This window comes from Parambassis ranga, chromosome 8 (assembly GCF_900634625.1).
Source record: "Parambassis ranga chromosome 8, fParRan2.1, whole genome shotgun sequence".
In the NCBI taxonomy this organism is placed as follows: domain Eukaryota; kingdom Metazoa; phylum Chordata; class Actinopteri; family Ambassidae; genus Parambassis; species Parambassis ranga.
In genome coordinates this window covers 3,251,422-3,278,691 of record NC_041029.1, presented here as the reverse complement: position 1 = coordinate 3,278,691, position 27,270 = coordinate 3,251,422, and the positions used below count along the sequence as shown (strand labels likewise).

Genomic DNA, 27,270 nt, shown 5'->3' with positions numbered 1-27,270 from the left:
GTGTCAGGGGCGGGGCTTGAGGCTGACTAGTTTAACTTGACATCATCGTTCCCTCCCAGGTTAATGAGGAGGGGCGGGCTTTGTTGGATAATTACTCTGTGGAGGAGGAGAGCCTGGATGTGCAGTGGAAACAGTGTGACGGGGCTGGTTATAGGCTGGGTTCCTGCCCCCAGCTTCTGCAGTGGAGAAGCACTCTGAGCATCAGACAGACCTCAGGGTTTTTCCTGGTGAATCTGAACTTTGATTTTTCAGTACCTGCTTCATGTTTATTGTGTTGGTGCATTTATCTAATTAAAGATGGACGTCATAAAACTTAGGCCTGTCACTCAAATCAGTCACATCTGCAACTCTGAAACTGTCTGTAGCAGGTTCAGGTTCATTCCTGCTGTGGAGGTGACATTTTAACATGGAGGTCTGCGGGGATGAACTCACATTTGGAGCCAGCCTCTAGTGGACATTGCAGGAACTGCAACCATACAGGCTTCACTTGTCAAACTCTTTATGTGAATATTAACAGCGAGCTCGAGGAAACCAGCGGATACATTCAACCCGAGTGTTGTTGTTGTGACGACGTGCAGACAAACACACTAAAGTCATTCACAAATATGCTTTTATCCATTTCTCTAAAGACATCGAACTCTTACTGAATGATGACGTCAGCAGCAGCTGAGCTCCACTCAGATCTTTCCCATCATCCCCTCTGTCATCCAGACTCACCACACCGTCATCAGCCAACAGCAGCTCATGTTGCATATTTGAGAATGTTTTCTTACAAATGAATGAATCTAAGCAGGACACACACACACACACACCCAACCAATGGCTTCTAACTGATCAGACATGCAGTGGTTAAGAAGGCGAATGCAGCTGTGTGTGTCAGTCACTGCAAAGTGTGAACATGAGAGGCCTTTGTGAAATGGAAACCACTAACTGCAGGAGTGTGTGTGTGTGTGTGTGTGAGGCTAAAAAAGTTGCTGGTTGTGTGTGTTAAAAACACTCTGGTCTCGCCCTCTTCATCATGTGCTACAGTCTCTCACACCTCCCACATAGATATACACTGTGTGTGTGTGTTAGTCCAGCTCAGGTGAGTCTATTGTATCAGTGTGCGTGTCGTCGTCTCTCTCCTGCAGCGGGTCTGTTGGTGTGTCCTCTGTGGTGTCATCAGTGGGCGTGGCCAGCTCTGTCGTCTCAGTGGTTTCCTCTCTCACTGTTGCATCCGTCTCATCCGTCGGGGACTCTTCCTCCCTCTTCTCCTCCTCCTCCTCCTCCTCTGCGATGGAGGCGTCAGGTCTCTGGAGGGATTGAGCGACGGCGGTGTGGCTGGCACACGGGTGCAGGTGCGCCGAGTCGGCGGGCGGCAGCAGCGTCAGAGACTCGACACTCAAGCTGTCGGCGTTGTTGTCGGTGAGGAGAGAGATGGTGGGCTGGGAGGCTGGGGTGAGGCTCGGGGCGAGGGCTGGGGTGGAGGGAGCGGAGGAGACCGGAGTTACTTCTCCACCTCCTCCATCACCTTCGCCACCCGAGGAGGAGGGCGGGGTGTGCTCTAGAAAAGCACCATCATCTGAAGGAGAGGACAGAGGCAGGAAGTCACGTGACCAAGTTACAACAATGAAGAGAAACAACATTTTCAGCTGCAGCTCTGTCCACATTCATCTTCATGTTTACAGATGCAGATCAGACAGAGACTCCCTGAATGTTGGTCATGTGACCGCTGCTCACATGTGACTCCATCATGGCTTCAGATGGCGTTACAGATGAAGCTTTGGATTGGACTAAACCATGACACACACACACACACTTGACAGACACACAAAGACAGACATACAGACAGACACACAGACACACAGACACACACACACACAGGTCCTTGTGATGAGGGCTTCTGAGTTATTGGAGCAGAAAGGAGGTGAAACACTGCAGCTAACACCAGCATCAGCACTAACACTAATTAACAGAAATATGTCCCACCATCATGTACTGACAGTGTGTCAGGGAAACACAAAATAAACTGTTTATAATAAGATGAAAGACCAGAGCACAAAGATGGATCCAAACTTAAAAACAAATGAGTTTTCACTTTCATTGAAAAGTGTCTGTCTTTTGTATTGTGTGGTTCACAGACAGGTGTGTAATTAAAGACCCAGCTGCCAGTTATTTAAAGAGCAGGCAGCAGTGACCTCAGCTCTGAGGTCCCACCTCACACAAACAGCAGCAGGACAAACAGACACACCTTGTGATGGTTCTGGTTTGGTTACATTTTCATGTTGAAATTTCAGCTTGGCAGTGAGAAAAAAAAACAGTGACTGAACCAGAGCTCCCATCAGGGACAGAGAGAGTCCTGCACAGTCCACAGGCCTCCTGTCAGGGGGACACGAGCGCTGCAGGCCTCACCTGAGCGGGAGCTGCTGCAGATAGAGAGCTCGTCGCACCACAATCAGCTGTGCCAGGTTCTGCGTCACAGTCACACAAACAGCAGTTTGGTTCTGTGACTTTTTTCTGCTTGTGTCGCACAGCGCTGTGTAGGACTGAGGTTGTGTTATGTGTGTGTTTGTTTAGGTTCTCACACAGACCACATATAGACTCCATCATCCACCATGGCACATGCTGTGGTTTAGGAGGTGGTTTGTATATGAAGCTGTATCATCATTACACACAAAACTCCACAGTGAATGTGTGTGTGTGTGTGTGTGTGCCTGTACCTGTGGGGCTCTGAGCTGATATAGTGCTCGCAGTAACAGAGTCACATCGTCCTGTACTCCCGCTCCCACTGGAGGGAGGTGAGGGGGAGGAGAGGGGGGAGGGACTGTGCTGAGACACACAGTGAGCCACCGCAAAACCTGGGGCAACACAGACACACACACACAGACAGACACACACAATGGTGGTGTTAGACTGTTAGCGTGCTGCAGAGTTTTGTGGTGATTTCTCTGACACGTGATCTTTGTGACATTGTGTAAACAAACACACACCTGTGTGAGGCGCAGCTGCTGTGTGTGTGTGTGTGTGTGTAAATGTATCACATCCTGACAGAGTTTAGTTGAATAAACATAACAGGATAAAGGCACAGAGACAGAGCTGTATTCAGGGTGTGTAGGTTGTAGGTGAGTTCTCAGCTTTAATCTGAGGAGTTGTAATTTTAAACAGATCCTCTAATCCCTGCAGATTCCTCCCTCACTCCAAAGCTGTCAGATTAAATCACACACTGCTCCGATTCAGCTGCTGCTTTGAAGGTCAGGACGACTCAGCCAGTCTCAGTGTTCACTGTTCTTTAGTAAAGTTTGGTGTGTGTGTGTGAAGCGGGGACATGGTGTCTGCATTAATGTGTGTGTCTCTTTGTGTCACCTGGTACTTTATCGACGGAGGCGAAGACGGATCTGTTGGCCGTGGGGTCGTTGGGCGCCCGCCGTGACTGCTCATAGAAGCGGAAGGGGAGGCCACTCGGGGAGGCGTTGGCCGTTTGACCGAAACCCAACACCTCTGTGGCACTAGGCTGCACCGGCAGGTCCAACAGGGCTGAACACACACAGACACACACAGAGGAACATCATGTTACAGAGGAAAGGCTGGGTTTAATGTAAGTGAGAAGTGTTTCTGTTTGCCAAACAATCAGAGAATGTGAAACTGTTTTGTTTCTACTGTGGTTATTTTGGAAAACATTCACATCCTTGTCGACTGTGCTGCCTGGAAAGAAGTTTAGTTTTCTTAGTTCAGTGTGTAATTCTCAAGAATGAGACCTCTGGGAGGGGAAGTCCAATCGACTGACGGGCAAATCCAGCGGAGCGTCCAGCACTCAGGTATTCACACACACACAGGAACCGTATGTCACATGTGGTGCCTTCAGGACCATCAGGAAGTCTGAATGTTTTTGTAGTTTCTGGCTGTGATGATGAGTTTTGTAGTTCAGCTTTCACTAAAAACTTTTACAGCAGCTCAGAACATTAGTTAGTTAGTTATCGGCTGATGGGGATGCTGCAAGAAAAAAACAGATAAAGCTGATGACTAAATAAAATAGAGGAAGTCGTGTTTTTTCAGAAGAAAGGAGGGAGATAATTCAGGGAAATGACGGAGCACGAGGCTCCTAATGAAAAGATTAGATTTCCCTTCTGTTGGACAGCAGCTCCAGCTGTCTCCTGCTATAAACAGTCATGATTTTTAACATTTTCTCTGCTGCTGTTCCTCCTGGACGCTCCCTCACCTGCGATCCTCTGCATCTTCATGCGCCGGGCCTGGATGCGGCCTTTGGCGAGCCTCTGCTTGGCGATGATGCAGCGGATGTGGTCAGCGAAGATGAAGTTGGCCTGCAGGATAGGCAGCGGCTTGGCGTGTGGGTTGGAGCTCGGTTTGTGGATGACGATGTTTAACGCTCGGCTATCGTCTTCCACGCCGGACACCTGCATGTCCTGTTAAAACGTCAACAGAAGGACAAAATGATGAACATTCATTGTACTGTAACCGTACAGAGCATGAGCCAGCACGCTTCACGCTTCAGTTCAAAACATCTCACAACACAAAAAGTAAAAACAAACATCAACAACAAGAGAAACCACGCCACACTTACCTGCAAGAGGCCGGCAAATTTAACCACGCCCCAGCCCAGGCGCTTGGTCTCTGGTTCCACTAGACTCATCTGGTACACGTCGACCGCCAGGAACCTCTGGGCTTGGCCGCCATCTTTGCTTACCACCATGCAGGCTATGAGGTCACTGTTATCTGAAGCAAAGAGCACAAACAAGGTGGTTTTCTTGTTTCAAAGAATCTGACCGCGGACTGAAGTGAGTCTGTTGTCGTGTTTGAGGAACAGCTTTTAGTTGGCTTGTCTCTCACTCTCAGTGGAGGTGTAATGTCAGACACACACACACACACACACACACTTAGGAGCAGACAGAAAGCCGACACTGCAGCTTTAAGAGTCTACTTCTGTTTTAAAGGAATTCTCAGCACACAGTGTGTCAGCTTCTTCAGAAGAACTTGGTGATAATAATATCTGCTGCTTCTGCATTAAACGTACAGTAACTTCAGCACTGTGAGCCCCCCCCCCACACACACACACACACACACAGACAGACACACAGACAGACACACAGACAGACACACACACACAGACACACAGACAGACACACACACCCAGACACACACACACACACACACAGACACACACACACAGACACACAGACAGACAGACACACACAGACACACACCCAGACACACACACACTGCTACACATGCTAAAAGGAATAGACAAGGTGCTGTGCTCCCACTCGTCTGGAGCATGCTGAAGCAGAGATAAGACCACAGACAGCGCTGAAGAGCAGAGTGACGATGACCTCATTTGACTCCCCTGGTTTTGGTTTAAATATCAGACATGTAATAATGTAACCAGAAACATCACACTGACGCATAACGTGTGTTTCTTCCTCTTTATAATAAAGTTCTTGGTTCCTTTATTTCTATTCTGAACTCGTCTTTTTGAGGCTTTATAAACGACTTGTGACTCATGCTGTATTTAAAGCTGAACCGAGCTGCACCTCCATGAACAGCGAGCTGTCAAAAGCACCTGCAGCTGGAGAGGGAGTCCCTCATGTTCTCTGGAAGTACGGAATACAACATGGTCAAAAAAACATCAGGGGAAGTTCTGAGACTGAATCCCCAGAGAAGACAGGAAAAAAAACCCTCACACCCCCCACAACTACTTCATTACTACAGAAGCCGGTCAGCCCGACTGGAAACTACAGTCACTGCGTGGTTTGAGATTTGATCTCATCAAACACTGGTGTGAAGATTTATGACAGTTTGTGTTGGACATCCTGAAACACACAGAAATGTGTGTCCACATGAACATGACGGGGCTTCACACAGACCAGCTTCTCCCAGGATTCATTCAACTGTCTGAGGACCACATGCAGCGCCAACCGGTCCCCCGGGGCCCACACAGGAAAAACGGCCCCCTTCCAAGACAACCAGGGGTTAACACCTGTGGTGTTAACATCCACATCCAGGTCCGATTAGAACATGTGGCCTCACATATCACAGGTGACTTGACTGACATATGGTAATAACACACCACATGATATTTGATTGATGGGCCTCATTCAGGGATCAGGGGGTGAAACAGTCCATGTTATATGATAGAGGGGACCTATCAAGGTGTATCATGTAACCCATGGGCAACTGTATATGGATGAAATTGGAAAGCCAGTAGGAAAAATATCAATAACATGGTAGTGAACAGACTTCCGCTTCAGGGCCCCTGAGCTCGAGTTGCGCTGAGTTTATCGTTGTGAACACATTCTGTGGAGGTGTTTCTAAGTTACCGAAGGACGGGAGAGATGAGAGCACAGACACAGAAGGAGGTCTGAGCTCTGTCAGGATTATAGAAAGAGAAACTTGACTGCTGAAGTTCTGAAACAGAAAACTTTCAGGGAAACACCTGTCTTTAGAGAGAAGTGGCTTTTATGAGGAACGCTATATGAATTCAGCAATACATCAATATATAGGTCACACATGCAGCAGACTCCTCACAAGAACCTGAGACAGAGAGCACGTCAGTCTGATCCACCTCCCTGCTCTGGTTCTACAATAAATGTTCTGATTTAATTCATAAAACGCGCTGTGCTGTTTCTGTTACTCCTGACTCTTTGGAACAAGCTCGCTTTGGTCATTTTATTTTTTGTAAAGTACAATGAATGCTTATCATTTATCTTTCAGTTCTTCCAAAGTTCGATTTGCCTTCAGTTGTGTAGTAACACCGCACAGAGTGTGTGGAAGTGCTCCAACTCTCCCTGTTTGCAAGTACTCTCTTGTTGTGCTGCACAAACATTACAGAAGGGAAAATTCTCTGTTTACTTTAGAACACAGATCCAACCTGCAGCAAAGTGCAGATTAAGCTGCATATTTCACAGAATGGTCTGTTAAACATGTCCTCCTGCTGCTGGCCGCTCCTCACAGGTCAACACTCACATTAGGAGGAATGCAGCAGGACATGTTTCTGCTCAGCGGTGTGGTGAAAGGGAGGCCGATGGTCAGATAAGGAAGCTTGTGGGTAGAAGATTTAAATCCCCTTAAAACCCACGAGGAAAAACCCTCCACCCCCCCACCATCCCTCTGAGACAGAGCGTTCTGAGTCAGCAAAGACAGGTTTCAACACTTTAAAATTGTCTTTTCAAGGAAGTGATGTCACATCTGATGTGCTCTGACCACAGGCTGGCGTTTGGAATAATCAACAGTCACAGTTTCACCCACTGAATTAAACCTGAAAGTGAAGCCGCGGGAGCTTCTGGTTTCACTCGGTATGTTCCATCACTCACAACAGGGACATTAAAGGAAACCAGAAATTCAACAATTTCACATTTTCATTTCTGTCTGAAGATATAAATGACGGTGCAGTTAGCCACATGCTAACAGAGACAGTCCGCTCTGTGACTTTACATCACTAATCGGCCATCAATGCATTTCCAAAAATGCACAGGAAGTGCAGCTGACTCAACACTGATGAGTCGATAGAGGCCATCGACAGTCAACACTACTAAGTAAACAACCCCGCTGGAATCAACTCTGCTGTCAGTGTACAGTTCTAAGAAACAGTTTGATATTTGAAATGATGATTAAATACAGTGAGTCCGCCCCCTGCTCGTGTCATCTTACAATAACTGTCTAATTTCTGAGGTGAAGTGTGGGCGGTGAAGGCTGTTCCACAGAACCTTCACAGAGATAATCCACCTTCTAAGAGACAGGATGAACACCACCTACCACTCACCGAGCTCACTTCAGCCAATCAGAGAGGAAACAAGCTGCTGAAGCTTTCTGACAGCTAGCATGTAGCAGTTAGCATGTGTGTAGAGGACTGTTGTGTCTCTGTGAGGACAATATGAGCATAAAGTCACTTTGACTGAAACCAACTGTTATCAAAGCAGAAAAGTCTTCATGAAGCAACAGACACAGACCGAACTGACAGCACGTCCTCACAGGGGTTTGGGATCAATGACCTCTGTGTGTGTGTGTGTGTGTGTGTCGTACTGAGATCTAAGACGTCGTCTGTCTTGATGAGGTCTTCAGGCCTGGTTAGAGGGAGCTGAGTCTCAGGTTCACTCTGCAGCTGAAGTGATAACGATCGCAGCATGAAGAACACTCGAATCGCCTGAGAACACACACACACACAGGACAGGTTAAACCTACATCATTACCTGTTACACACCTATGAACTACTCTGACATCTGCGATTCAGGATTTAATCAATCTGCTGTTTGTTTTTTTTGTTGTTGTTGTTGGCAGAACACAAAACCAAAAATATGTGATGTGAGTGCAGCCAGCTGTGACTGTTACACTGTCACCATACCAGCTATTATCAACCACAAATATCTCAGCTGAGCTGCAAAGCTTTAAAAAGACGCAATGAAAGGACAGCTTACCCAGGAATGACATAACGTGTGTGTGTGTGTGTGTGTGTGTGTGTGTGTGTGTAGGCACCCTGCGTGTCTTCTCTACGTCTCCACAGGGCAACCTCTTGACAAAATCGATGCCAGTCAGCGGGGTGCCGGTGGGGGGCAGCAGTATGGAGGCGTCCATCATCAGATACTCCACGTTGAGCGGTTTACTCTGTGACATACATGAACACACACACACACACACACACATTAGCAGCAGTAACACAGTGCTGGTGAGTTCTGGTTGATGATGAAATGAAGAGTGACCCACCGTCATGCTTCTGTATTCATCTTCAAACATGTCCAGAAAGATCTCCTCACCCTGAGACAAGACAAATAAGAAGATAAGATGATAAATTACACACAGGACTTCAGTTTCCTGATGGTTCTTGAATGCATCATGTGTGACATTCAGTTCAGCCTGCAAATGTTCCCAAATTATTCTACATGTGAGTTAAACAGTCCACAGTCACTGATTCAATCAATACAACAATGACTGAACGTAATCAATTCACTCTGATGATAATATTAGACCTGAAATCTCCAATGAGCGTCTCAACCAGAGGAAATGGAGGCTCGTGGAATGAGTCAGAGCTCAGATTAGTCATGGAGGGAAACACTTGTGACTGATGAAAGTTTACTGGAACAACCACCAAAAACTTTAAATTAACAGCGCATAAAAAAACTAAAACTACAGAAGGGCTGGGAGAAACATTCAAGAAAAAAAGCGAGGCACACGAACAAAAACATCAGCGAAATCCAATATTCAGTTTTCCTTTTGTGAGCCGACATTGTTTCTGCTGCTGGAATGTTTTCCAAAGAAAACACGTGGAGTGTGAAGAAAACACCAGAAACTGATCAATCAAAGTGAAACAGAAAGCAGCGATCTAAATTCAAGATGAAAATTATGACATTATCATGGAACACTTTCAGTTTTGTCTGTTGCACCTTCACAGAAATGGCCTCATTTATAGGCAGCCGATTAGGTGACTGACACACACACACACACACACACACACACACAGACACACACCTGACCACGTCCCGTATGCTTTGTACAACTCAGAATGCACTCGTAGCCACAACAGTGCCACAGTTTCCACTGTGTGTGTGTTCCTTCACTGTGGAGTACAATTTGTATAGTGCAGGTAGGTGTGAGGTGTGATAGTGTGTGTGTCCATTAAAGTATTAGTATTAAAGTGTGTGTTTTGTGCACACTCACCTTGTAGAATCTGCGCAGTAAGTGCAGACTTTCCTCTCTGGCACCCTGAAGACAGAACACACACACACACCTCCATTAATGACCACACAGGGTCTGCAGGAGCTGCAGCTGAGGAGCTCTAGTGGTTCATGTCTGAGCGTGCTCAGTGAGCACAGTTCATGTTTATTATATAAGCAGCTACATACGCTCCTGTTAGTGGTCCTAACATGTGATGATATAATGTTCGTCCTGCTTCATCCTGTCACATGCAGGCAGAGTTCTTCCTGTAATATGACAGGCTTCAGCGCTGAGCTGAGCTGTGTGATTAACGCTGAACTGGAAATGCTGTGTGTTGTTTTTACCAACAGCCACAGATTAATCACAGTCAGCAGGATGAAGAAAAACCTGCTCGCTGACTGTGAAATGTTTAGACAAAAACTGAACTACATCAGCTGAAGCAGGAAGCGCTCTGTGTGTGTGTGTTTCCCAGAAGCATGAGGAGAATGAGGAGGAGAGGAAGAGGAGTCAGAGGAAGTGGATGAGTAGATGTGAAGAAGTATAAGAGGAAAAATATGTTGATGAGCGCTCGCAGATTAAACCCTGCAGCCACAGGTTCAGCTCCCATTTTCTCTCAGTTTATGTCTGTACTGGCCAGAAAAGACATAAAACTCATGTCCATGGAGGCCAGCCTTGTGCAGTGTCTGCTGGAGATGTATATACCAGCATCTGTAAAGGTACTAATACCCCTGGTGGTGGTCCTTGATTTTTATTAGCCAGCAATTCTCTTGGCAGTGCAGGGGTCACTTCTGGCCTTCTTCCACCGCCTTTATGATTCTATACAGTGTGAAAGCTTCTGAACTTTCTGATAATGTTTTTCATGGCAGCTACTGGCACTTAAAAACCTTGGAAACACCTTTATCACCTTTCCCTTCTTGTGAGCATTAACAATATGAAGCCAGTTCTGTGGTCTTAGCCCTCACTGACTGACTACGTTGTCCCCACCAAATTTGTCCAGAGTATGAATAATTTCGGGCTTAACTGTATGACCTGTGTGTGTGTGTGTGTGTGTGTGTGTGTGTGTGTGTGTGTTTGTACCTCCAAACAGGCCAGGTGTACGTCTTTGATTATACACTGGTTTCCAGACAGCACAGACTGCTTTAACAGGAGGCAGCTCAGCTCCAGAGTCGCCAGACGCACTTTACCATCTGCACACATGTAACACATGAGACACATGATGGAGCAAGGACATGTCAAATCTGTCTGTGTGTGTCTGTGTTACCTGGCTGTGCGGCCTGGTTCATCACTCTGATGAGTCGCTCCACGAGCACCTGGCTGTACGAGCTCCTCTCCTGCTCTGGAACAGGAAGCTGCAGCCGCTCCAACAGATCTCGGTTTATACCTGCAGAGAGATGATTTAAAACCAATGCAAGTCAGAAGAGAGGAGCTGAGAGAGATATGTGAAATTAATTCTACATTCTAGAATAAGTCTCCACAGCAGCCTAAAACATTTGGTTTGACTTCACCTCACAGTGTATTGGATGTTTCTTCTCACGCTGGTTTACCATATTTGGTTATCTGTGAAGCTGAATGAGCCAGTGCTGTGTTTCTCTCAGATGTCCTGATGTGTGTGTTCAGCTGCATGCCAAGCTTCTTGGCTCACTGTCCTCACATCACTCTCACTTCTGGCTGTGCAGAAAATACTTTCCATTCTGTGCCTGAAAAACTGCTTTTGTAAGTTTACTGCAGTCGTAAAGTCTCCGACTGTCTAGGTCAGGCGTCGTCATCAGAAACTGATGAAACTCATCAGCTCTCTTCAAACCTCAAGAGGGAACATGAAGGCTGCTCTGAGGATCTGAGAATGACTGACGCCTACACAGTGGAGAAAGCTATAAAAAGACAAACAGTTTCCAGTTCTTCCACAGAATGAAATTTAAAAGTGGAGTTCGGTTGAACTGTGAAGTCAAACATGCTGCTGAGCTGCAGGCGACGGCGTGAAGTGAAGCATCAGAGTTTAACCTTTGCTGTGTGAGACGGCGTACAGCAGGCAGAGCACGAACAGGGCGTGGTAGTCGTCATCGGTGCAGTCCAGGGCGCTGTACACCATGTCTAAGAACGGTCTGCAGGGGCGGACAGGAAGTCATCAGACACACATACTGCCGTCACTACAGCAAGGCTACATGTGTGTGTGTTTGTGTGTGTGTATACCTGCTCTTTTGTGTGTGTGTGCGGGTGGCTGCAGCAGTCTTTTCCTCATCGGTGATGTTCTGCTCCGTCAGCTCAGACACCTTACACTTCTCCATCACCACCATCTCTATCTCTGTGCACACAAACATCACACCTTCAACACGGCCACACACACACAACACAAACAGCTGTGTGTTTCCTTCCTAACCATCAGACACTCTGGTTCAACCTGCGATGTGCAGAGTAACTAACTAACTAGGTTTATCACATCTCTGATCAGTCCGTTAAATTTGGAAGTTTTTCCTCCACAAATAGAGCACGTCTCATTGTGAAAGTCGTTCTCGGCAGCCCACGATGCCGTCTGACTTTAAATCCACACTGTGGATCTGTGCAGCCCTGTAAGTTGAAAGGTTTTTTTAATCTCATAAATTTGATGCAAATTTTCCAATTTTATTTTTTTCCCTCAATAATATGTTTTTTTTCTTTTACAAATATAAAAAATATTTGGCCGTATTTTTAACAACCTTTCTGTCTTGTAGAGTCACTTGAATTTCTAGCACACTTCTTTTTTTCATAAATCTTACAACATAAATGTCAGAACGCCTCCAGTTTTTCGATATCTCAAATGTTTTTTTTTTACTGTAAGTTTCACGACGTCAACATCAGAGAACATCTTAAGTTTCTTTCTCCAAATTGGTGAGTGTTTTATCTCAGAGTATTACACCCATACACTGTATATTTATTTGTTTACTTTATATTTGACTCAAAGGAGCCATTATTACGTCTGGAAAGTGAAGAAGGAAACACTTCAGAAAAATGAAATGGCCACATTTTAACACACACACACACACAGACAGGAGTGAGAGACAGGCGGAGAGGTGAGGAGCACAGGATGGATGGTGTGTCACCATGGAAATGGACAGCTGGCTGCCATGGACACTGTGCTGAAGTTGTGATCAGTGGTAGCCATGGTAACCATGAGGAAATCAAAAGGTTGGGATGCAGCAGAGAGTGAGGCCTCGTCCAAAACACAGAGACGGTTTTACTTTTAGTCTCGTTCATGTCCTAATCGGTCCCACTGCTGATGACTGTAGCTGAAGCAGCGTGGACATGGCGGTCAGCGTTTAAAGCAGCGAAGCACTGACAGGTAATCATGTTAATAGCTGGTCTCATCTTTTTAGACGAGGCTGCTGCTGCAGTGGCTGCTGGGTAATCAGGGTGCATGAGTCTGATCGATGGGAGTAAAGAAACACAAACACAGTCCTGTACTGCTGCGTCCAAAGAGACACACACTCACCTTCCGCTGTCTCACCACTCGCTCTGCTTCCCTTAGAACTCCCACCTGCTCCTCCTATTCCCTCTGTACCTTTTCCCTTCTCCCTCTCCCTGCAGCTGTCATCATCCCAGCCCTCCTCTAGTCCTCCACCGCTGCCGCCGCTGCCTCCCACGGCCCTCTCATCATCCTCATCCTCGCCCAGGTTCTTGTAGTTGGGCCTCTTCTGCGTTCTCTTGCGGCCGCGGTGGCGGGACAGCTCCAGGGAGCGCTCCAGAGACTCCGGGGGTTTGACGAACCGACGCACACCTCCTGCACTGGGCTGCTGGGTCAGAGGAGTCAGAGAGAAGGCAGTTAGAAGAAGAGACGTGTTTTCTCATAAATCTGCAACTTTGTTAACAGAAGACAGATTAGATGACAGAACAGGTTGTCAATGAGTTTAACTATCGATTATTTAGAGGTCATCTGGTGGCTTTTTCACACTCAGCGTTGCTTTCTAGAAGTGATGATGGAAGGAGTGAACCATCTCACTTCATTACTATCTCTGACAGTCACACGTGTGCAGAGTGACAGGGGTAAGAAAGGGGCTTTTGTAAGACAGAGCTCGCTCTGGGTGGGGGCGCAGCAGTTATGCTTGAACATTTGGAGACTGATGGGTGATGCAGAGTCTGGCTCGTCTTGGTTAGCTTGATATGAACAGGAGTAAAGTTCCACTGATGTCTCAGAAGAAGCAGACCAATCCAACCAATAATTTCAATATTTTATATTAACAGCGAAAATATCAAAATATCATTGGTTTGTTGTCTTTGTGACATTTTGACTCTTTATTTCTACACTGCTGTCATGGCAGTAACACACATGATGACACAACAAGTATATAGGAGTGTATTCTGATGATTCCAGAAAGGTTTACGGGTAAGTGTGCATGCAAAACATGCATGCATGAGCACACATGAGAACACACACACACACACACACACAATGCTTATATATGCTATATATTCCCTCCACCTTACAGTAAATGCTTCTTGCACTTATCAGCATTGTATCATTCACACACAGAAGCCACTTCCTCCTTGATAAACTTTTCTGTAGTAAATGACCAGCTGACACACACACAGACTTTGATGGCATAAGAAACACACTCTTCATAAACTGCCCTGACACATCCACACTAACACAACTCAAAAAAGAAGCAGCTTGCTGAGTCATCATGGCACTGCTGCTGCTAGCTAATAATAAACTGTTTATTTAGACGGAAACAATCAAACTGATTCTGTCAGTGTCGTTAATTAAACAGAAATGGCGCCGCCAGCAGAAGCCTTTTTTTAATGTATTCACAGTAAAACAAACGGTATAATTTATTTTAACTTATAACTTTTATTATTATATCTTACCCTGTTTTTATTTACTTTATTTTAAAAACGGCTTTGTTTGAGACACTGAGGAAGAGGACAGAGAAACTAGGTGGCCTTATTTCACTTAACACAAACCACACACACGTGACCACCACCACCACATAGAGAGAGTCAGGCCTCCGTATTCAAATATGTGCCCGGAACAGGCAGAGTTTCTCTGCATGATGGCAGGATGCTAAGAATCAGAGCTGGTGTTAAATCCCTGGCAGCCTCCTGCCGACCTCCATCACACTCATGAGCTCACAGAACAGACGTTCACACAGCCTCACTCTAAAAACACTTATCCATCATGTGCGTCTGTGTGTGTACCTGAGAAGGCTTGAACTATAGCTGCTGCTGCAAACACACCGAGTGTGTGTCTGTATGCTGTCAGACCAAAACCACAAACGCGCATCTGTGTGTGTCACACCTGTGCGCTGATGATGTTCTGGTAAACCACTCACAGTCTCAGCCTATGCTGAGAAATTAATGGAGGCCAGGGAGCAAGAGCCACACACACAAACACACACACTCACTCACACACACACACGCTCACTCACACACACACACTCACACACTCACACACACACTCACACACACACTCACACACACACACTCACACACTCACACACACACACACACACACACACACTCACACACACTCGCTCGCTCACTCACACACACACTTACATGTTCACGCACACACACACACACACACACACACACCTCTGCACCCACACACAGTGCTTCAAAGCAGGGCACCATTTGCAGGTCAAAGATATAAATGCACATTAAAACAGCTGCATAAGCTGCATGGAAAAAAGACAACAGCGGCACACACACAGACAAACACACACACAGCAGCGAACTGGTGCAAACACAGCTACAAAAACAGTGCATGTGTGAGTGAGAGAAAGAGAAAACACACTTCTTCCAGGAAAGAGATCTGGGTTAGGTGAGCCTGCTCTTTCAGTGCTCCATCATGTGACCTCATTTCCTGCCACATCACAGACAAACAGGAAGTGCCATCTGACCACCTGTGCAGCAACAGAGCCCCGGCTTATCCGCCTGCCTTTCATCTTCATCAAATCAAACAATAACACACCTGAGGAATCCATATCTACAACATGTACCGGAATAAGGACTAATAAATAATATTGATGAAGGCATTTATAGGAACTGTCCCTTGATAAACCTGTGTGAGTGTTTATAAGAAGTGAAGTAAAGGTACACCGCAGTTTGAAGGTAAGTACCGTCAGTAACCAGTCAGCTCCAAACACTGACCTTTACACTCATTTTTAATGACACTGAAAATGATGCTATTTAAGTCTAATTGAGTCATTCAGTGCAAATGTTTGTTTGTAGGAGAGAGGAGAGGAGGAAGAAGGGAAAAGGAGGTACACACTAGAAAAAGTCAGACTCTTCTAAATATTAAATCCACAGATTCAGAAAGCAGCCGTGCTGAAAGGACAGCTGGCAGCCTCCTGTTGTGGTGCACCAAAACCGTTCAGACATCACACCTCAAAGCACATTCACTGAAAAGGTAGGCTGCTTCTTACAACAGCCACACACACACAGCTCAGAGAATAACCACAAGAGTTCTCAGAAACGCTCACAACCCAATCACACCCACCTGGCTTCACACACAGATGGTCAAAACATACAGAGAAAGGAGGAGGAGGAGGAGGATCAGAGGGGGAGACGAAAGAACAGACAGGAGTCAAAGGAAATGTCAGGAGAGGTCTGAGTCCTCGACAGGAGAGAAGCAGAGTTTAAAAAGTGGAAGAAGAAAAAACGATGTGAAGTAATTTGCATTGATGTGGGTGAATGATGGAGAGAACCATGACCCCACCAGCTTATAACCACCTACACACACTCCTGGACCTTCACTCACTGTGTGTGTGTGTGTGTGTTCATGTGGTTGTCTGCGGGGGTGTGCTTGTGTGCATTTCTTGTTTGTGTGCATGTGTGTGTGTCTTTGAGAGAGCAGTTCTGTGTGTCTGTGTGTGAGCTCTGTGTTTCTCTGACTGTATTCATACATACTGTGTGTGTGTGTGTGTGTGTGTGTTACCATGTTCTTGTGTACGTCGGTCTGGGGGGTGAAGACAGACAGATCTCCATTCAGGATAACATCTGCCAGCTGGTTGACCAGCGGCTGATAGTGGATGATCAGAAACACCTGGAACACAACACGCATTAGTCTCTGTAAAAACATCACAAAATACCCTCCCAGACGACAACGCCTCTGTCTCCCCCTGCTGCCACTGAGAGGAACTACACATGATTCCAATATATGGTCTGAAAGTGGGCCCACAGAAACATGGAGATAATTTCCACTCTGTGAACCTCCCTGTCCCATAGGTATTACTGCAGACAGTCCAGAATGAATGTAGCACAATAAGTAACAGCTCAGTTTCATCATGTTCATGTGTGGGTGTTATGTCCACTGGGGTTGATCCTGAAGGCTATAAGGAGCTTCCTCCCCTGCCCACTCTCTCTCTCAGCCAGTGTCAACAGAGTGTCTGTGGTTAAGCTAAGGGCTAGGCTAACCCATTCTGGACCCCTCTGATTGTGAACCAGCCCACATCCCAGGGTTGCTGATGGAGTTTCTGAATTCCATATTTCAGCTAGCAGGCTAACACAGATTATCACAGGTGTGCGTTTTCCTGACTGAGGGATAATGGATTATTATTACAACACAGTTAACATCCACTCATCCTTCTGTAAAAGCAGACACTGTGTGTGGAACTTACTTGAGACAGCAGGTAGAGGGACACCTGAGGGTTGATCCTCCGCTCTTCAGACTACATAAATAGAAAACAGTGAGTGTCAGATGTGTTAAATAAAAAAAGGAAGTTTGATAATCATTTGAATCATGGCGCAGATCACTCCAAAATTCTACTGTGAAGTAACTTAAATAAAAATGTGGGTTTCATTATGAGGTGTTGGCCATGTTGAGGAAGTACCTTTTGATTCTTGCTGAAATTGAGTGAAATCAGAGCATTATTACATAAACTGGGAAAATGTCTGATGGTGGAAACCCACCAGTACATCGGCTCACTAATCAAACACAGAAGGCAAACAGTCACAGTTTCTGTTTGACTGTTGCTCCTGAAAATATACACCACGGGTCAGACAGCAAACACTGACTGTTCTTTCAGTATTATTATTATTAATGAACAGCTTTTACACACTGGCTATGATCAAACTACAATTCAGACTATTACCCTGACTGTTGTAGTTTTACTTTATCTGCAGCTACTTTTTGAGCATGTCCATCAAATAACATGTATTATTTAAGAGGAATGTGCAGTTTTTAATTCACGCTCCATTATGTGAGTGACCTCATTATCTTAGAGCGCTCAGGTTCAGGTAGAAAGGCCTACAGGGCAGCTGAGGATATGACATCAGTGTCATGTGAAGAGGATGCAGGAGAAAAGAGGAGGAGCACATAAGAGAGAGGTGAGAGAGATTTGGAGCTGGGCGCCATCTTTCACGCGAGGTAGTGAGGAGATGAGGGGCATTTAGTCATTGAGGATGAACACTCTGAAATAAAAACATACCGTCTCTGGACTAACCAAGGAGTAGACGTAGAGCGGCAGGAACAGCCGGTTCAGCAGGTGGTCAGTTAGAACGTCGTTCAGGAACTCACAGTTGATGATGAGGATGTCGTTCAGGTAGTGCAGATGGTCCAGGTGCTCTGCTACCAGGCCGCTCAGTTTCCCTCTGTTCTTATGTCTGAGACACAACAATGACAGACATTAAAGGCGCACAAATCCAACGTAACAAACCAGAGGCTGCTCTGACACCTGGAGGCCAAAGTGAAAAGTACACAAGCAGCGAAGGCACTTACTCTTCATCAGTCTGCACACACTTGTCCAGTTCAATGACATGGCTGCCGATAAACCAGACCAAGTTACTGAAATATGGGACGGCCGTCTTATCTCGGATGTAATGCAGCATGTGCTGGTTGTCCACTGCAGAGAGCAGGGTGAGGAGGAGGAGGAGGAGGAGGAGAGTTACTGAGGCACACACACTCTCATGCATACACATCTGGAGAATTACCATTATGTGACAGTTAAACAAGGTTTAAAATACATGCATTAAACAAAAAAAATCATATAAATTAATAAATAGATTAAGCAGAACAAACTGTCAGAGTGTGAACAGTGATAGAGTTTAAATTATATAAGACTTTATTCTGTATAAGCTAAAAATAAAGAGTTCACTCCAACAAGATTCAGTAAAATCTAAAAGTTCTGTCCTCCTCAGCAACAAGCAGGAAGCCATGATAGACACATGTGAGCAGCGGTCACATGACCAACATTCAGAGAGTCTGTGTCTGATCTGCAGCTGATTTCTGTCTGAATAACTGAGTTATTCTGCACACACACACGTCTGACTGCTCTGCAGACATGATGGTGTGTGTGTGTGTGTGTGTGCACCTGACCCCTGCACTGCCACCCTTCTAATTCAATCACTTTTTATTTTTGGAGTGAAGTCCGACTTTCAGTCCCTGCTGTACTAACACTCCCTTATGAGTTAGTCAACAAGTGAATAAAAGCAGATGGTAGTTTAATGTTGCCAGTTCACACCACACTGAGACAACATGGGCGGCCAAATTAAAGAATTTGGAGGAGACACTGCTTGAATAACCACAGTGACCAGAACCATCAAAACCCTTCACCAAAATGACAACTGACATGTGCAGCTGAAATGAACCCAACAATTAACCCAAGAAAAATAAAGCCAGAGTGCATGCAGGTTATTTTTCTGCATGTGTGGGTGATTCAGAATGATTTACAACAACAAGAACTGGAAGGATACTCAAACATCTACAACAAACACAGCATTAGGAACAAGCAGGGCTGGGTAACAACATGTCTACAGACACCAGGTATCAAATTAGAGGGGTCACACTGCCTGTATGAACAGCTGCTAACAGCATCCAGTAAACATGTTGCTAGGATACCCAGCCCTGAGTAAAAGACTGAATGAATGGAACCAACTTACATGAAACTGGAGTTAGGCAGATGGGGCGCGCAGAGGGAGGAGGGAGAGGAGAGAGACAAGGAGGAGGAGGAGGAGTGGTGGTTGAAGAGGAAGAGGAGGGGGAGGGGGGAGGGAGAACAAACAGGGTTAATGTGAGTAAAGGGGCAGCAGTGGAGGGGTGGAGGTTGGAGCGGACCCCGCAGGTTTCAAACAAACTGCAAACAAATGCACATGTGAACAAGAAGTCTCTACTCAGAGGCATCTTACGCCTCTGCACAGACACAAGCCTCTGCACCTTCAGACACACGGAGTGTCATTTGTTGCAGTGCACGCCTCTAAAGTCTGTGTAACACTTCACGGTTCTTTGTTCGAACCATCAGACAGAATCAAATGAAAGTCCCGCTGTATTAACACACTGTCATCACGTAAAATAAACACACCATCATTTCTATTACTGCTGTCACAGTCATCACAGTTCTGTTTCATTCATGTTTTGGCTGCTTCAAAGTGTTGTGGTGCATGGAGTGTATTGAAAAATCATATTCATATTCAAAGCAATAAATAAAACAGGAACAACGAATCATTAAATAACAGAATGATTTCTTTGTGAATGTAATAAAAAGGTACATGTGGCTGATTTGTGAGGAGGTGCAGAGTCAGGATGTTATTTGATCAGTCTGATGGTTAGAGAACTGAACAAAGAGCAGCAGAGTTACAGCGAGGAATCGGACAGAAGCATCGCTTTATGGCATAAAGTCATTATCATTCATAGTGGGCACAGGATACGGTTGCCATGACGATTTTCAGATGCTGGAGGAAACAATCGGAGTTGATGCATTGAACTGATGCTTTTTTTTGTTAAACAGATTCCTTCATACAGATCAGTCTGCAGCAGAGCAGTGATGGAGTGTTCCCCCAAATTACTGAGGTTCTGCTGGGTCACAGCATGCTGGGTCTAACTGAGCTACAGGATTACAGTGTCATGGACGGTGCAGAGGGTTACAGTACATGCAGGACAAGACAAACAGGAAGTCCTCTGTGGGTTTCTGCAGAAACTTCATACTGAGAGAAGCCAAACACACACGGAGCAGGAAGGAGGAGCCGATGAAGCATAACACAGCCACACACTCTGAGCATCACTGCAACACTGCTGAACTGCAGGTTTATTTTATTTAAAAACAGCACTGATAAAACAGGTGAGGGGATTCCAACCACAGCTCTGCATGCTGGTTAGTGTGGACTCACGGAAGCTTAGTTATAGTCAGTACATATGAGCATGTGAGTGAAGCAGTGATGCTGAACACAGAGAGTTCAGGCTGAACTTTAACCCTGCAAGCTGCAGCTGCTGCAAACAAATGTTCAATAGCAAACGGTGGAAGTTAAATATAAACATAGGCCTTTAAAGGCACTGCAGGTTGTGAGTGAACTACTTATTTTTACTGTAATGGAGGCTCTGTGCTGTGTCTGTCTGACTTTCAGTGTTTCACTGTGTTCTGAGGCTGAAATCCTTCATCCTGTCCCCGGTTTCTGTGAGTGACTGCTGTAGTTTAAGCACTGTTGAGGAGGGGAGTCACTAAACACTAAAATACAGCGTGTGTATTTGCACATTTACCAGAGTCCATAAAAAGCCAGAAACTCAGCAGACTGTGTGTGTGTGTGTGTGAAAGCGTTACCTGTTAGTCATGCTCATGCATCAGAAGCAGCAGCAAGAAGAAGGAGCACAGAGAAAGGCGGCAGTCCCAGCATCCCGAGTGTAAGAGAGGCCGAGTGTGTGTGTGTGTGTGTGTGTTTGCACATGCATGCTCCTGACACTCACCTTTGTAGACGTTGAGTGTGATGGTGCGGACTGCGATGCGGACCATGCTTTCAGGGTGGTTGAAAAACTTAATGGCCTCGGTGTACAGGGCAAAGTCATTAGTGTGCTGTGTGTGGGAGACAGAGAGGGGGCGCCGGTGAGCAAGGTGAGGCACTGCACCGCTGCGCTCAGGTCATCAGTGACCACAGAGAGCAGCCAAGAGAGACAGAAATGATGGCAGGCGTCGCACTTTTATACAAACAAAAAGGACAAAATCTGTTTTAAAGAAGTCACAGAGACTGAAAGTAAAGAGTGAAACAAATATTCCTGCAGTTATTCTAAGAACAAGCTGAACCACTGGGACATCTAACGCTGTTTTATATATTTAACATGGCTGCCATGAAAACCTGCACATGGCTAACTCGGCAGCTCTTATAGCATCTCTCTCTCTGTGCCAGTGCCTGATCCTCCACCCGGCCCTTCCTCAGTCGCTGTGACCTCTATCCAATCACAGCTGAGCATCAGAGCTTTAAAAAAAACCCAGAAGTCACAGCAAATGAAGAACCGTGACACCCTGACTCCAAACCCAAACCTGGAGTTTCAAAGCTGTGTAGATCTGACAGCATAAATTCAGCACCGAGTGGATGGTGCCCTCTGCTGGAGGGTTTTCACATCCCATCTGACTGTCAGCCTGCTCTGGTTGGTTACTCCTCATTCATCATGAATGCTGCCAAATCCACACAGTGGGTCTGGTTTTGGCTTCAGGGGGTGAAGCTACCATCGACAGTACACCAATAACTTTCCCCCGCACACAGAGGCCAATGAAAAGACTACAGATACTGCTGGGAGGGTAACAACATCACAAGATATTCAACTGGTCAGAAGGATCTCGCACAAATATAATTTAAATAAAAGAAACTCCTCTGAAATATGATCTTGTTTTTTTGCATGACTGATTTCTGATTTCTGAGTGTAAGACTGACACTAGTGAGTGATACAAACAGAAACACAAAATGATTAATTATTGATTACTAATGATATTAATGATTATTTTTGAACAGATAAAAGCAGCCTGGTGAGGTAAACTGGAACAGAAATGAAACACCTCTCACATCTCCTCCTCGTCTGTCACACACTGAAAGAAAGACCCTCCACCCTCTCCTCCCTCAGACACACACCCTCCCCTCTGCAGCCTCACCTCGTTGTAGAAAAAGTGCACAGTGTGGTTGTTGAGTTTCAGAGACAGAGTCTTCAGGAAGGAGATGTAGTAAGCCATGATCTCCTCATCTGAGAAGTCAAACTTGTGGACGATGATGGAGTTCACGTGGTTGTTTGACAGGAGATAATCTGAGAGGAGATAAACGTCATCAGACACATATTCTGCAGATATTTGCAAACACTGAATTTACCAAAAACCAGGTAAACTGTTTCAGTTGTTGTGAAACGCTTTGGGATCCAGGAAGTCTTCTAACAGACCTGCAGCTGATGATTGATTGTCCATGATTAATCAATCCGTATTCTGATATTTGATGGACAAACGTTCCTGTTTCAGACTAACAGTTCACGCCTCCATCCATTGATCATTGTTGCAGCTTTAGAGCAGATCATGAGAATTAAGATGATGATGATGTGTTTGTCTGCACAAAAAAACTCATCTGTCCTGACCTCAAGGCCACCTGACACGTGACCTCATCACCCTTCATCAGACTGGACAGGTGCCAGAAACATGGGAGGCCGGCATAGCAACATAGGGAGGGTGTCTGGCTATTCCACATACTTTTGGAATTGTAGTATATTTAAATCAGCATATCGCTGATATTACCACCATCTGCCGATGTTTTGGTTGCCTAGCAACAGGCATCTATGCATCATATATTGCAGCAAATAATGGAGGTGAATCTTACAAAATAATATAATTGACATGCTGTTCATTTAAGTACAATCCAAATCAACACTGACTAATAACAAAACTGGTAATTAGAGTCACAGACTGCATCACATTGTAACATGTTTATAATGCACCACTATACAACACCACAGCCTTCAAAACAAAGCTGAATAGACATTAAAACAAATGTCTACGTTTAAATGAAATCAGTGCTCTACAGCTGGTGACACCTGTGATTTTAATCAAAGCCAAACATGTGGTCAAAGCAGCCATCAGAGATGATACAAGCAGTTTTCAGTGAATGTAAATGCAAACACTTACAGAGGGAAGTCTCATGACTGATGTTTTCAAACAGTATGTTGAGGGTCTGGAGGAGCTGCACACACACGTAGCGTCCAGACTTCTGACGCAGGATGTTCAGGAAGAAGGCAAACATGTTCTTCTCCAGGAAGAAGCTGATTACATACAGACAAGACAGTGTGAGTGTTAGAGTCGGACAGAGAGCACAGCAGAGGCGCCTGACGGTCGGCGGGACCTACTCGAACACAGAGCTGTCATTCTGATCCCCCCAGATGAGGATCTCTGTGATGGAGCGGATGGTCTCCACTAAAAGGTTTCGGTTGTGGTCTGTGACTGTGGTGTTCTTGGTCAGAACGTGGTACATGTACCTGACACAGAGAGGGGGAGAAATGATGGAATCAGAACCAGAAGCTTTAAATGGACAAATATGCACACACATACAAGGAATCTGTGCCATGCTGCCTCAAAGGGATATTTATAAAACCAAACAACAAAAATCACACAAACACACACACACACACACACACAAACACCTGCGTAGGTTAATAAACTGTTTGTGATTTTATCCATGTCAGCTCAAAATGCAGCGTTCAAGCTAGCAGCACTTGGAAGACCCACACAAAAATAACACAAAGTACACAGCTACATTAGCTAACAAAACATCTGGACACCAATCACAGGCTAACTTTTCTAAACGAATATCTTCGCTAATGTTAACGCTGACAGCCGTTTTCAACTGGTGATTATTTAGAGGCCAACGTTAGCATGTTTGATGCTAAGTACTCACTTCAAATGGTCCAGGGAGTGGATGTTTTTCGCTTTCCCTTGCCCTCCTACCCAGCTCCGGGACCGGCCAAACATGGTTGCGGTGTTAATGTGACTGCGGCTTCGCCAGGGGAGTTGTTTTGCTCAGGTTAGTGTCCGTATCCGTCCATGACACCCACTTTCCCCGCACAGCTAGCTGCTCAGCAAACCGAGGGTGATGGGGCGGCGATGGTAGCGGTGGGGGGTCGTTACGTAACAGCATCATTGGGTGGTGGCTGCTGGGAGTTGTTGTTCTTTCTTCGTTAGAAACATTAATGGATGACTGGAGAAAAAACTACAACTTCCCGGGTTAGTAGTGACGATTAAATCCGTCGACGAGGCAGAGACGCAACCGAGTGACATCTCAGCAGCCAATCAGAGTAGAGCCTGCCTGCGCGTTAGCCAATCACGTTCCGAGGCTTCAGGTGTCGCTCCGCCGTCGGGACTGTTTTGATGCAGAAAATGTTAGACGGGACGTTTAGCAGTAAAAGCCTGCTGTATTGGTGAAAACCGTGCGTGTGGAAATATTTACGTGTGTTTAAGCTAGCACTGCGTGCTGCTGTTTTTAGCCTTATACCGCTAGCATGGCGTGAAATCCGCAAAGCCACGGAACCAATGTCAAGAATGCGTCGAGCTAGCTAACGTGACATGATACTGTCCGGTTATTATTAGCGATGAGCGTCAGTCTACCTGCCTGTCCGTGGTTTTCTTCTGGACCGGACAGATAAAGCTTCCTGCGGACATGGACTCCCCCGTCCCATCAGCGCCGCAGACAGATTTCTAACTGCGGACATCCAGGCCTCTGCACGAACACACGAACCATAACTTTCCTTCTTTTCTATGACACACCCAATTTATGCCCAGCTAGATTCGGTGGAATCGCTCTTGGAAGAACTCCCATATATGTTTTATCTGGGCCTGTTCTTTGTGAACGTCCTGATCCTCTACTATGCCTTTCTGATGGAGTACATCGTCCTGAATGTGGGGATAGTGTTTCTGCCTGAGGACATGGACCAGGCGCTGGTGGACCTCGGCGTGCTGTCTGACCCGGCCTCCGTCCCCTACGACACGGACACAGAGCTGGATGTGTTTGAGGGATACCTGGAGTGACGATGATGATGGTGCAGAGATCCGGGGCAGGCTGGGTCAGTGTGGACGCTCCCCGGGCAGCAGAATGGATGTTGCTGCAGCCTTTTCCTCTCAGAGACATTTCAGTGAAAAAGTGAGCATGAGAACATTTGGCCACAAAACTACCCCCTTTGTGGGACACGTCCTCACACACATGTCCTTGTCTTTAGGTTGTAGCCTGAGGACAGAGACTGTCCCCTGGTTGGACAGCGGGATGTGCTGCTCCCTGTGGAAGAAAACTGAATGTCCTCAGAGACGTGGAGAGCGTCTTCAGTTGTCCAGGCTCTGCAGGACTCGGTCACAGGGTGATGGAACAACCAGTCCACTGTAGGGATGCTGCATCCTTCATCTCACACAGAACCACCTGCTTAAAGACTTTACACAATCCATCACTGCTCCGCGGGCTTTAGACTGAGTGTCTGCATCAGGGATGAACACACTCAGGAGTATACACACACACACACACACACACACACACACCTGTAATGCAGAAAGTGTTCAAGGATCCAGGAGGAGTTCTTTCTTTTAGGGATGCACACTATTGTTAACAAGATGGTGGTATCAGCAGCCTCAGAAACCTGTTAGCATGTTAGCTTCCTGTCCCCTCAGTGTGTGAAATAAGGTCTGTGGTTAACAGGAGCTCAGCAGGTTTTTATTCTACCACACAAACACACAGTAAATCCCCACTGATGATTGTTTACTGTCTGAAAAAAGGCTACATGCTAACAAGTGGCTAAATGGGACTACAAATGATGTCATTAAAGGTGTTTGTACAATAGCAGCCAACAAGATAGAGCTTGAATGATCTAACATTCAGTAACTCTACTACAGCTGCTGTGTGTCTGTGATGGCTCAGCAGCAGCATTCCTTCAAGTTTAATAACTTCACTGCAGGGAAAAGCTTCATGTGGAATATTTGATATCAAAAAATAAATTCAATATTGTGCATCCCTAATGGCTGCGCTACAGAATGTTTAGAGAACGAGGAGATGTTCCTCAGAAGAAGTCGGCCGATACAGATGAATGACAAATGTGTGAAAGTGTTCCAGATATTTTGTCCTTTTGTGTTTTTGCATGTTTTTAAAAGGTTTAGCCGTCATCATTTTATTCTGTGGTTACAGATTACGAATTGCTTTGATGGACTGTGTGTTCTCGACAGCAATAATAAACTGGATTTAAGCAAATAGATGTAGAGACCAGAGACAGAGGCCGCCATCTGCCCGGTCTGATCAGGGAAGGTGATTCTCCCGCCACACACAGCAGCTGCTGCCAGCATGATTCAGACTGAAGCGGTTCAGGATGCACGTCTCCCTCTCCGGACAGGCTTCAGTCCACCGTCGCCTCCCACCTCACCGCCCCGTGCAGCCGAGTCAGCACTAAATACAACAAGAATACTGATCCACTGACACAAGTGATGGATTCAGACCCTCCTTCAGGCAATCAGCATCACTGAGAACTGACGCCAGTCTCTGCCCTCTGTTCAGCAATATTTTCAGCTATATGACATCAAATGCTCATTAAAAAGAATTCATAAAGTACCAGGATCAATACTAAAGTAAGGGCTTACTGTATGAGAATAAGGTAATCAATCAAACTATTTGAATCTATTTTTTGAACGTCCGTTTGGCATCTCAGACCTAAAATGTCCTGCCCACATTCTTAAATCTGTCGTCCACATCTGCCTCACTGCAGGCGCGCTCTGATAAGCTGCAGACCTTTACTCTCATCATGTATTTAATAAACTGAGTGAACCAGCTTCATGCCTCCAGACCTTTTCATATTCTTTTCAGATCACAGTGAAGCTTGATGCTGCATTTTGCCCACCAGAGACTCAGCAGCAATGGTCACACTTATTAGAACCTGCAAGGCGTGCTGGGAAAAGCAGCACC

At 45.8% G+C, this 27,270-nt stretch overlaps 2 protein-coding genes across 8 annotated transcripts; one reads left to right on the top strand and one right to left on the bottom strand.

The window, feature by feature from the left end:
• Nucleotides 1–482: 482 nt before the first annotated feature.
• clec16a (C-type lectin domain containing 16A) lies at nucleotides 483–24,464 on the bottom strand. 7 transcript variants are annotated; one of them, XM_028411233.1, is made up of 24 exons: nucleotides 24,238–24,464; nucleotides 23,690–23,818; nucleotides 23,472–23,605; nucleotides 22,461–22,609; nucleotides 21,284–21,389; nucleotides 19,489–19,494; nucleotides 18,329–18,452; nucleotides 18,039–18,213; nucleotides 17,229–17,279; nucleotides 16,547–16,654; nucleotides 13,103–13,403; nucleotides 11,827–11,938; nucleotides 11,638–11,738; nucleotides 10,901–11,020; nucleotides 10,717–10,826; nucleotides 9,643–9,687; nucleotides 8,692–8,742; nucleotides 8,464–8,592; nucleotides 8,014–8,134; nucleotides 4,559–4,710; nucleotides 4,196–4,400; nucleotides 3,343–3,513; nucleotides 2,700–2,837; nucleotides 483–1,561 (listed from the first exon to the last, which is right to left on the bottom strand). In XM_028411233.1, the coding sequence occupies exons 1-24, from the start codon at nucleotides 24,309–24,311 to the stop codon at nucleotides 1,071–1,073; spliced, it is 3,303 nt and encodes a 1,100-aa protein (XP_028267034.1). In that variant the 5' UTR covers nucleotides 24,312–24,464; the 3' UTR covers nucleotides 483–1,070. The 7 variants fall into 7 exon arrangements, with proteins under 7 accessions (XP_028267034.1, XP_028267038.1, XP_028267035.1 ...); XM_028411237.1 differs by having other exon boundaries at nucleotides 13,172–13,403; XM_028411234.1 differs by having other exon boundaries at nucleotides 13,103–13,400.
• Nucleotides 24,465–24,675: 211 nt separating this feature from the next.
• dexi (Dexi homolog (mouse)) lies at nucleotides 24,676–27,130 on the top strand. The gene is made up of 2 exons (XM_028411345.1): nucleotides 24,676–25,476; nucleotides 25,553–27,130. The coding sequence occupies exon 1, from the start codon at nucleotides 25,095–25,097 to the stop codon at nucleotides 25,362–25,364; it is 270 nt and encodes an 89-aa protein (XP_028267146.1). The 5' UTR covers nucleotides 24,676–25,094; the 3' UTR covers nucleotides 25,365–25,476; nucleotides 25,553–27,130.
• Nucleotides 27,131–27,270: the final 140 nt, after the last annotated feature.

What these genes read in the sequence shown, in the direction of transcription:
- clec16a (XM_028411233.1), bottom strand. Translation starts at nt 24,311, where the DNA reads ATGTTTGGCCGGTCCCGGAGCTGGGTAGGAGGGCAAGGGAAAGCGAAA. An exon ending in TGCACTTTTTCTACAACGAG is followed by an intron (nt 21,390 to 22,460) that starts GTGAGGCTGCAG and finishes TCCCACACACAG; the next exon opens with CACACTAATGACTTTGCCCT. An exon ending in ACACACACACAAAAGAGCAG is followed by an intron (nt 11,739 to 11,826) that starts GTATACACACAC and finishes CCGCCCCTGCAG; the next exon opens with ACCGTTCTTAGACATGGTGT.
- dexi (XM_028411345.1), top strand. Translation starts at nt 25,095, where the DNA reads ATGACACACCCAATTTATGCCCAGCTAGATTCGGTGGAATCGCTCTTG.